Consider the following 11,336-nt stretch of genomic DNA (forward strand, 5'->3'; position numbering starts at 1 on the left):
CTACTCTCTCTCTCTCTCTCTCTCTCTCTCTCTCTCTCTCTCTCTCTCTCTCTCTCTGTCATCGTCAGGTAAGAGCGCGTAAAACATACTTACACATAACCTCGAGATTGACTACGTTGGACTTGGCGCGACCCTCAATGTTCGCAGCCATGCAGGTATACCCTCCGGCGGACTCTCGAGTTATGCTCTGCAGCACCAGCGAGTGGTCCGAGAGCACCACGCCGGCGGTGACGTTGTGATGCAACTCCTCTTTCTGAATAAGCAAACGAGATCGGGTATCTAAGTCAAGGACTGCCATGTCATGCGCGTGGAAACAATACAAATCCCAAATTTCTATGTAACATAATTTATGTTTGAATAACATTAACTAGCGTTACATACTACATTACTACAATATTCCTAAACAATACAAGTCTGCATCAATTTGAATTAATTTTATTAAAGCTAACTTGTATCTATTTGAATCAATCTGCTTAATTTTAAACTTTGAGTTTGAAAGACATTTCTATTTCAAAGTGCCTTTAATTATTTAATACGAAAATTACGAATTATTTAAAATAATTCTTGAATATTAATGTGTCAGAAATGTCTACAAGATTATTGGATAATTAATAAATGAAGCATTGAACGATCACTTCATATCTGATGCTTTCTGCGATCGTTTTTCTCTCCACATCAAATTCCCGTAAGACCGAACCGACGGCTCTCATTGTTGCCCGTCGCAAATAAACAAATTTGTCTTAGTCTTGGCATTCAGCGCCACTTCCGCCTCGGCGAAGATCGTGCCGTTGCTCAGAAGGAAACAACCGCGGCCCGCTGCGGGTTGTCGTCCGCTTGAGAAGGTCGGACAAAGGGAATTTACGATGTACACTTGTCCTCCCTCTATCCTCTCTCATTTCTGTTTCCTCTCCCTCTCTCTCTCTTTCTCTCTCTCCTCTATAGAACAATTCCATCGGTGCTTTCTAGTGCTTTATCGTTCTCCGTTCCCCGTCTATCCACGCCCTTTCTCTTCATCCGTCTTTATCATCACTTTCTTGCGAGTCTCCGTTTTGCTCTTCATCTTTTTGTTTGAATCCCGTCACGTGTAGAACGTCATAAAACTTGCAAGTGCATTTTTGGCTAGCAATTCTGCGAAGAATTTGGACGTGATTCTTCCTTAGCAAAAATTGAGACTAACGTTTTTTTACGATGTTATAATTCGCAACATTAAATATTTCATTAATAAATTTATATTAAAATTTATCATGAAACGCATTTAAAATTAATTAAAAACATAATTTTATTATTTATTTGAATTATTGAAAACCCTTTTAACTTTCAATCGTTTGTAAATTACCGATATTTCGATATTTGAGCAGTCGTTATTGCTTTGGTTTTTTTTTTATTATCTGTACATCCGGAAAACTCTTCCGTGTAATTTTTTAACCTTCCATTTTTAATCTTTCTACTGCGTACTTTCCCACACATACGGATCGAGGAGCAATTCGTTGTTTCTCTAACATTCGAGGACGATAGCGCGATATCCGCTTTGCGCTTCTCCCCGGCGTGGATTTACATTGCGCAAGAGGAAGCATCGGTGCGATTGCGATGCAAAATATTTGCACGCTTTAAATCACGAGGTCCAGATAACGGAGCATTTTTCTCCTTCCCTCTATCCCAAAGGCACCAGAGAATACGAATCAAGTGCACTGAAAATTTCGCGATTTCGTTTAATGTAGATTCTCGCTTGTTTCGAATGGATTTTTTCAACAGCACATATTTACGCGTTTAAAAGATCTTTAAGCTTCACGGTAATAAACTTAAGATGTTAAATCAATTTTCTAAAATGGTAAACCTCAAGTATTTATTAATCTTATATTATTTATTAATCTTATTAGATAAATGTTTGGAGAATAAAAATATCTTTGAAAATATTTTACAGATAAAAAAATGTTGGCATAAATATTATTTATGCACAAATATTTACTTCAACTGGACTTAAAATAAATGTAATAGTAAAATAAATAACAATCCTTCATGGGAAATATTTTCCTTCATTGAAAAATCGATTATCACAGGGCAAAAAAGATTTACAAGTCTAAGACTTAACAGGATAACAAAATATAGAATGTCTATTTGTTGAAATTAGTTTGAACTGGGAAAGGTGAAGGATGTTTCGAGACGTCGATCTCGATGCTAGCAGTTACAATTCTCTGCAAACATTATCGGAACATCCTTCACCTTGGATAAAATCACCGTGGATAAAACTGAACGAAACTGGGATGCGAACAATACCGTGAAAAGGCGGATACGCGGCAGCGACCACGAGGCAAGAGGTTTGCGCGCGTACGTCTCGCTGCGCTTGTTTTAGATGAGTAACGAGCTTCGTATCTATTTCTCCGCGGAAACTGGTACGTGCCGAGGCGCATCGGGCGCCTGCAGCAGCGAGGCGTCGCTGCAGGATCGGGAAGCGATACGTCTTCGTGGGAGACAGTAGATATCGTGATGTAAACGGGCGGCGAGCAATGCGCATTCGTGCGATTATCTCAGTGTCTCAAGTTTTAAGCGCTTGAGAGAAGCTGAGATGCTTTCAAATCTTTATGAACTTTTTAATATGCAATTCCATCGAAAATCTACAGTAAAAAAGCGTTAAATTAATTAAAATCTTTATTTTTTAGAAATTTTTTTTAGTTATAATATAAACTATTTAATATACTTATTCTGTTTAATATTTATTTGAGTTCCACTCATTTTTTTCAGGAGATTTCAGAGAATTAAATCCATATTTATAATTTTAATAATTAAATTTAATTTTAATAATTAAATTAAATATTAATAAATCAAAAAACAATCAATGATATATAATATGATGTTAAAAATAATGATTCTAATTGGAATATAAAAATCCTTTTATATAATCATTTCAAAAAAATTATATTACTCCCGGATTAATTACTTATTTTGTATTAAAATAACTGAATAATGGTTTTAATACTTAAAATAAGTAATTAATTACTACCTTCCAATACTAAATTTTTGTAGGGATAAACTGTGGGGTTATAAAAGTTTAAATTAATTTAGAAGTTAGAATCAGATTTTAGAGCGATTGAACGAGAAAGTATCACTTTCGCTCAGATAAAAAAAGTTAGTGATTTATTTCTTTTATTATATACTTCATAGTTACTTTAAAAAAATCATGTCTTTAACATCAGTATCTTTATCTACTCTTTTCATAGTCGGACATTCATATTTCTCAACGAATAATTCGTGATAAATAACATGTTGTCAACGAACATGAACTATTTCCATCTCGGAAACTCTCACGGCGCAAATGGAATTTCCTATTTCGACGGCCACCTCCAGGATATGCTACGGCCACCGTCCTATGGGATTCGCGTACAGAGAGGACTCTCTTTCTTTCTCTCTCTTCCTCTCTTGGCAATCCTGATACCGCGTGAATTCTCGCGTAACACGACGCCATCGTATTAGACGTTAAATATACGTAGCTGTGTCGAGGACCGGATGATACGAGCGCGTGCCTCGTTCCGGGACGAGCGCAGAATATATCCGCGTCACCGAGTATAATATACACGAAGCCCACCCACCTCTCTCACGGATGCAAGACAGGGGCGATAAGTTCCATCTCCAACATTCTCGCGATAGCACTCTCCATTATGGGCACGTGCGTCTTATATCGCGTATCCTATATACATCTCGTTGCAAAGTTTCGTCATTCGTTCGAGTTATGCATAAGTAACGACCAAATCCTTTTTTCAACTTTTGACTTGTAGCCATCGCGAGTCGAAGAGATATCTTGCATGTCGAGGCTATTCTTAATGGAAAATTTTGAGATGGAAAGTCAAAAAGTGCGATTTTGATAAATTGAGAAAACGAGATTGACACTTTAAATCAATTAAAATTTTATGATTTCCTGAAAGAAGGAATATGATAACTACTCGAAAATGAACGATAAGCAAGGTGTAACAATCACAGACAATAATGCAAATAATGCAAATAACAGAATCATATGGAAAGAACGATTTCGTCGAAGTATCTAAAAATTTAGCTAAATATTGATCTGAAAATAATTTTTAGTTGGCTCATCAAAATAATTACGTAAAAATCTCAAGTAATGATATAAAATAAAACGAGCAATGCTGCAAAAAAGTTGTGATATATTAACAATCAATTTGAACGTTTTATTTTGATAATCCAAACAAAATTATTTTTTGATCTGTATACTATTGGAAAATTTGTTACATTTGTTAAATTTGTTAAATTTATTACATTTCACATGTTCCAAACGATACAGATATTATGTAAAAAATTATCACAAAAAAGGTAATACTGATAGACAATTTGTAAGCAATTGTGGTAACATATTTTTTCAAAATAATTAATATTTATAGTATGTTAAATTAAGTATTTATTTATTTATTTGTCTTAGAATTTATACTTTGAAACATATTACGTCACTTGTTCATTTCCTCATAAATTGTGTCATTTTGACATTATAAAATGATGAATATTTCCAATTTAACATAAAGTCTTTAAATAGTCTTTAAATAATCGCATTAATAATCGAATATGTTAAAATTTATAATATGTTAAAATTCAATAAGATGAAAATGGATCGTTTTCACATAATTATAAAATATTTTTTACTATGTATTTAATTAAATTTTTAGATAGACTTTAAAAAAAATCATCCTTTCTGTACAGAAATTTGAAAGATACAATATTTTAGAAAATTTATATCTAATTAAATGTAAATAGCAAAAAATTGACGAAAGCAAGAAAATTTTGCCGTATTTTTCCGCTTGAATTTTCATCGTATTTTCGTCGATGCAATGAAGTCCGCTCTGATATCGAATTATTTCCAATGTTGGACAAAGTCTCAAATTCCCAAAATACGCATGACGACGTTAATTGACGGAGATTCGATTTTCATTCGATCATCGCAAAACGCGAAATGCCGTCTCTATAATATGATATAATGATGTTATAGCACGCTATGTAACGCATGCCGCAACGCTAACATAATAATCATGTCCCACCGATTTTGAATTTATGTTCCATTCGATCGGATCCTTTATGTGGTATCAGTAACACGATGTAACGAAATTTCACGAAATATCAAATAAAGCGAGAGACGAAATAATCGATTGTGAATACTAGTGATAGTATTTAAGCATTTAAACGAGAAGGCAAGATTGTTTGATTAAGAGCGATTTGTTAAAGCGATTCATAATCAGATTTCTATCGTGATGATGATTCTCAAATTAATAAATTTTTTTTTCATTGCATAAACAAACTCTAGAAAATATTTAACGATAATATTATTGAAAATATCAAGAGCAATCCTCCAAAAAAGATCCTCGTATTTGTAATTCAACAATACTAAATTATAAGAGAAACATTAAACAAACAAGCTCTTATATCAGTATAATCATGTGTGCGTTATTTCACGCTCGAAAACAAAGTGAAATTGGTCAGCTCGCGGTTTCAAAGGCATATTCAAATATTTGTTTGCAATTCCCTCCCTCTTTCAATTTCCAGACGAAATGGCAGCAACTGCGAACCGATTCGCGAATGAATCGTCACCGTTCGCCCGGATGATGCTTGTCTACCTGCACGATTCGGTTCTGTGCACGATTCGCTCGCGCGAAACGTCCTGCTCACGCAGCGGAAAAAATATTCTTACCCGCAGTTTTACCTCATCGAGTTTTGCCTTCATTTGTTTTTTTCCATACGAATTAAAGAAGTTTTTACTACGCGGTTGTTGCTGAGCGAGAAACGAGATTAACTTAAAACATGACAAAGCAAATTCAATTAACCCTTCAATGTTATATTTTATCGCGGGTGCAACATTCTGTAGTATGGCATACTCAATCTAATTTAATTGCTTATAATTTTCAAAAATATTGTAACAATTATCTTAATCACATTCTGCAATTTGCACACAGCTAGGAATAATAAATACAGAAAAAAAAAATCAGAATTTTGTAGCAAAAGATAAATAGTAAATTTCTATAATTCCTATTTTTTTTAAATATCCTTTATAATCTTATTGTTTAAAAGTGTTTTGCACTTAAATAATTAAAGATTATGACTGGGAGAATGATAAATAATTTAAGATAATCGCCATGAGCAAAATTCCAAATAAATACAATATATATTCCTCGAATCCTGATATCGACTAACCCCAGATTAATTTTGAATCTTTGATAAGGATGCGACTGGAGCGCGGATCTTGTCATTGTGAACGAATCGCCGCAATTTTTGCCCGATAGTAAACGATGCGTTCGTGTGCATACACATGCCCGCGCGCGTCATCCGTGCACAATAAAATTTTCGTCGTACGGACGTTTTTACGGATTGGTAAACCAACGGTGGCCGGTGATTCGTGGGCAATTTATCGGTTCGGTTCGACGAGCAGAACGGGATGCGAACCGTCGAATGGGAGGTGTGACAACGGGGTGCTCGTAAATTTACAATAATTTCAACGAGAGTGCACACCGACGCTGCGCGGCCGCACGAATGGCTGCAGACATTCCAAATTATCCTTGCTCTAAAATTCCATTCGAATGGCGGCAAACTTACTCGATCCGCCCCGTCGCCACCGCCGAAAATTCACCGCGTCGCGCGGATCGGGCTCTTAAATCCTTCGCGAGAACTTGAACATCGGTAATAATTTTACCGAGCAGGAAAATGCAACGAAGTAAATCAAAGTTGGCGCTTGAAAGCGTAACGGAGTAAAAAAAAAAAGATACTAAAGCATTCAACTCCCAGTTCTTTTCATATAAATTATTTTCTTCATTTCTATAGAAGAAAGTTTTCTTATGAATATTTTTTATATTATACAAAGTATTTCAAGCGAGAGAAAAAGAAAAGAAAGAGGAGAGCTGCATCTCCAAAATCTTCAACTTCGTTCCTTTTATATGAAATACTGTCCAATTAAAAGTTTCTTTCTAGGATTCACGGCAGAAGAAGAAAATTTTCTTGATACTGTCCCAATGATACCGAGTACCATCTTCGATTTTCTCGCGCGATTCACCACATCATTTATCTGAGATGTGCAACCTCACACCTTCCGTCGTCGTCTCCGTTCTCGGCAGCATCAGGCCGATAAATAATTCGCGAAATTTCGCTCGGAATTCCCTGGAGTCGTGTTACGGCATTCCTGCCCCTTTAAGGAAAAATTTTCATCCCTCCGGGCGCACGCGACTATCCAAGGGAGAAAATCGTCCTGTAAGCGCGCGTACAAAAGGAGCGACGACCCTCCTCCTTGCCGTGAGGACCTTCGTCCTGCTTCTTACAAATTTAAAGAGGACAGTCAACGTTCTTCCTTTCGCGTCCATCTTTTCGCTTAAATATGCAACAGCGTCGCGCTGTTGGAACCGAGACAAACGATCCACGAAATTGTTCGAAGCAAACAGTATGCAAAAGAAAGAGGAGAAGGGAGAGAGAACGAGAGAAAGAAAAAGAAAGAAAGAGAGAACCAAAAAAAATAACTCAAGGGAACTATTTCCTGTATCCGAGACAGTGTATATTTTTATTTGTTATGCTTCTACTTATGTCGAAATCAATTACATATTATGTCTTAAGTGATTGAGATCTGCATAAAAGTGCAGACATAAAAGTGCATTAAAAAATAACATTATTTTTAAAATAATTTCTTTTTCTGAAAATCCTTTAAGAGAAACCTTAGACATTTATGTTGGGTTAATATTTATCAATCCGTCATTTTAAGATAAAGAAAACATTATGCGGTACGTTCCTGTCATTTTTTCTCTTTCACTTTACTTCTCTTTCACTTACATATCATTTTTATATTATCGTTTTATTATTTACTTGCGGAAAAAAGAGCTAAGGTATTGAATAGGAGAAAGGAGAATACATAAATAAAGATTCAGATAAAGGATAATTATGAAAAATATATTAGGATAGAGGTTATTCTGTCAGTTTCAATCTTAAAAAGTAATATAAAATTTACGACAGTAAATAATATATCCTTGCAGTGACGTAATTACAATTACCTTATATAATCATGATTTTTTTAAATGCACAAGCATGAAGCAATTCCAAATGTTCAATATATTACTATGCAGAAATAGATATTATATAATAATTAAAAATGAATAAAAAAAGTCTTGCTCTATCTATTAGAAGAGAAGTACACAAGACGAAGATAAAGAAAAATACTATTTTTGCGTGAAAATTATACAATAGCAAAGTTATGACATTAATGTAAATTACAGTAAAGAGTAAAATTACAATAATTGTGATATATAGGATAAATAACATTCGTAGATAAAAGTTTACTCTCTAAATCTTTTAGAGTGAAACTCACTCTCGAAAATTGAGCCAATCTTGAAAAATTGAGTCTTGAAAAAAAAGATAAAGATATTTTCACTCTTGAACAAGAGTAACAGATTTTCACTCTTTAGAAATGAGATTTCATTCCTGTGGAGTAAATTTCATTTCTATAAAGAATGAAAATTTGCTACTCTTGTTCAAGAGTGAAAATATTTTCATTTTTATCAATGATTAGTACAATTTTCAGTCTTTTAGAGTGATATTTCAATCCAGAAGATTTAGAGAGTAAAATAACTACTTGTTTTAACTTTTTGTATGCTGAATTTTTACTCAATTGAGATCGACAAAGGTAAAGAACTTCGCCGCTGAAAATTCTGTTGTAATCTTGCTGGGCAATTTCCAGAAAATATTTGCACGTCACGATTTGCATTATTTATTCGCAACATAGGCGAATGGGAGCGATCGTTGTGATTTGAGAAAGATATTATCTCGAGTCTGTGAATCTATTTGCAGTATTGGTTCGCTCGTTCACGAAAATAGTCTCGTCGTAAACTTCATACAGTATTCAGTTTCATCGAAGCTAACAAAGGATTGTTATTGACTCGAGTGTGCAGTTTTCATGAAACATCATACAGTTTACGTGCGACATCATAATATTGCTTGATATCCTTGCAGAACGTCAAGATTGTTACGAGTGAATCGAGAAAATTCTCATAGGATTTCATGATCTCTAGGGATTGACAAGGGAAAGAGGAAGAAAGGGTGAGAGGGAAAATGATGAAAGACGTAATCTTGCTCAAGAGGTTTAACTCCAACGATCCTTGAGTGACCGAAGATAAAGAGAATCTGCACGATGTGCTTTTGACGATTGTCTCCACTGGGAAAAAGAATATATCGCTTGTGTCGAACGGTAAAAGAGTCAAAACTTTTCTCCACTTACGTTTGTTATCGCGTTTAAAGTGGCCAGCTAAAATAGGAGAGGAATTACATACCAATGTTTCAACGCGAATGATCGTTCGCGTGGAATAACGCGAGACGATGAAGACCGATGTAATTCTGTACGGAGATACTCGAAGTTACACAAGTGCGAGGTTTTCCAGAGGATAGACTTGCAGGAAAATTCTAGACGTGTTTTCCTCCGCAGCTTCCTCGGAGACTAATCCGAGAGTAAATCGTCTCGCGCCGGGGCGTCTTCAAATCTGATTAATTGCGTCGCGCCGCAGCGAAGCCTCGCTCTGATTACGCGGGAATTAAAGACCTTTTTACGCTAACTTCGGCAAATCGTTTCCTGGCGAATGACATTTTCGTATTCTCTTATAATACATAAAATATTGCTTTAACTTGTTTCAATTCAAAATAATCCTTTGATTTGGTTTTTATGCAAGTAGAATTTTTTGTTTAATTCATTTTTTAAGGGAGCTTCTTAACAAAAAAACTTATTTTCTAAATTTTTTGAAGTGAAATCTCACTCCAAACGAGTGAAAATACTGTCACTATTAAAAAAGAATGAAAAATTTGCATTCTTGAATAAGAGTGGCAAATTTTCACTCCATTTTTTTTTTAAGTGAGATTTATTTACTTATCCAAAGGAAAAAAAAATCTCGCTTTGTTTTAAGAATGAAATCTCACTCCAAAAGTTGAACACTCATTCTAAAAAAGTGAGAGTTCATACTTTTAATAGTAACAAATTTATTCAATAGAGTAATACATCCAAGAAAGAGAACAAAAAAGATTTTTATTTTTTAAGAATTTTTGGAGTCGTTAATTTAAAAATTCTAATTAATTTAAATTCTAGTTAATTCTAAAATTCGCATTTAAAAAAACAATTTAATTATCATGAAATTCAGTTTTTGGGACGTTTAAGTTTGAATATAGCCTGAAAATTGATTTATTCGAATTGTATAAAATCTATAAAAATGTTTGTATATTTCATACAATTTAAAACAAAATAAATATATATTTGGATGTTGAAGAAAACGAAGATTCTGAGTGTAAAGTATGAGCAACATGATGAACAAATCTATTGTCAAATTTCAGACATAACTAATTCCATAGTGGAATCCAATGGAAGATCTAGTGCCAAAGGGCACAATCCAAAAAGAGTTTGGAATTAAGTTGATGTCATAATGTTTCAGTACTGTTTGTACGCACTAACGAGCTTCAAATAAATCGAAACTAAAAACTCGATATTATTTGCAATTAAAAAATTCCCTAAAACCGAGTTTTATAACAATCAGATTATTTTTTAAAAATCCACAAATATTGGATCATTTTGAATTTTTTAGTTTTGAGAAACATTAGCAAATTACTCCCACAGACAAATTTCGTGAAAATCGAATGAGCAGTTTGTAAAATAAAAGGGGATAGCTCCGAACGGAATCATCCATCCATAAAGGATTAAATCAATAAATATGAAATACGAAGGAATTGTTGAATCCCGGTCTCGGGTAATTCAGCGATATTTTCGTATCTGTTAAATTTTCGAAAATCCATCTTTTTTACGATATTGCTTTTGTCGCTGACGTAATTGCAGCCTGAATAACGTCGCTTTGCAGTTTTTAATATTTCGAATTTTTTTATATTTGTTTTTAATATCGCGAAAATGTCACCCAATCCACGCGATCGCTTCAGCGTTACTACGCAATGATTCGCATAATTCATTTCGGCTAATGCCGCATGCATCGAATAGTGCCGTAGGCGGACGAATCCGGTGCGCAATGTTAATGCCGGACGGAATAGGCGTACTAATTAGGGGATATTTCATTAGGACCTGCGTAAATAGCCAGTAAAATCGGTCTTCCCTGAAATTCCGCCCTGTGGCCGGCTTTACAGTGGTTAAATATATATATATATATATATATATATATATATATATATATATATATATGTGTGTGTGTGTGTGTGTGTGTGTGTGTGTGTGTGTGTGTGTGTGTGTACGTCGTCGTCTTCTTACTTCTTACGTACGTTTAACGTTTACGTTACTTAAAACTTAAACGTAGTGTACGTAGTAAACGTAACGTAATTAATTAATAATACGT

The 11,336-nt window shown here is 34.4% G+C and overlaps 1 protein-coding gene across 1 annotated transcript in view; it reads right to left on the reverse strand.

Annotated features, from left to right (window-relative positions):
- LOC105623959 (protein turtle-like) overlaps positions 1-11,336 on the reverse strand; it is a 247,436-nt gene that overhangs the window by 18,715 nt on the left and 217,385 nt on the right. The window contains exon 10 of the mRNA XM_012205328.1: positions 86-253. Coding sequence (XP_012060718.1) covers positions 86-253 — 168 coding nt within the window. The remainder of the gene's footprint in view (positions 1-85; positions 254-11,336) is intronic.

The sequence above is a fragment of the Atta cephalotes genome, assembly GCF_000143395.1.
Source record: "Atta cephalotes unplaced genomic scaffold scaffold00068, whole genome shotgun sequence".
Lineage (NCBI taxonomy): Eukaryota > Metazoa > Arthropoda > Insecta > Hymenoptera > Formicidae > Atta > Atta cephalotes.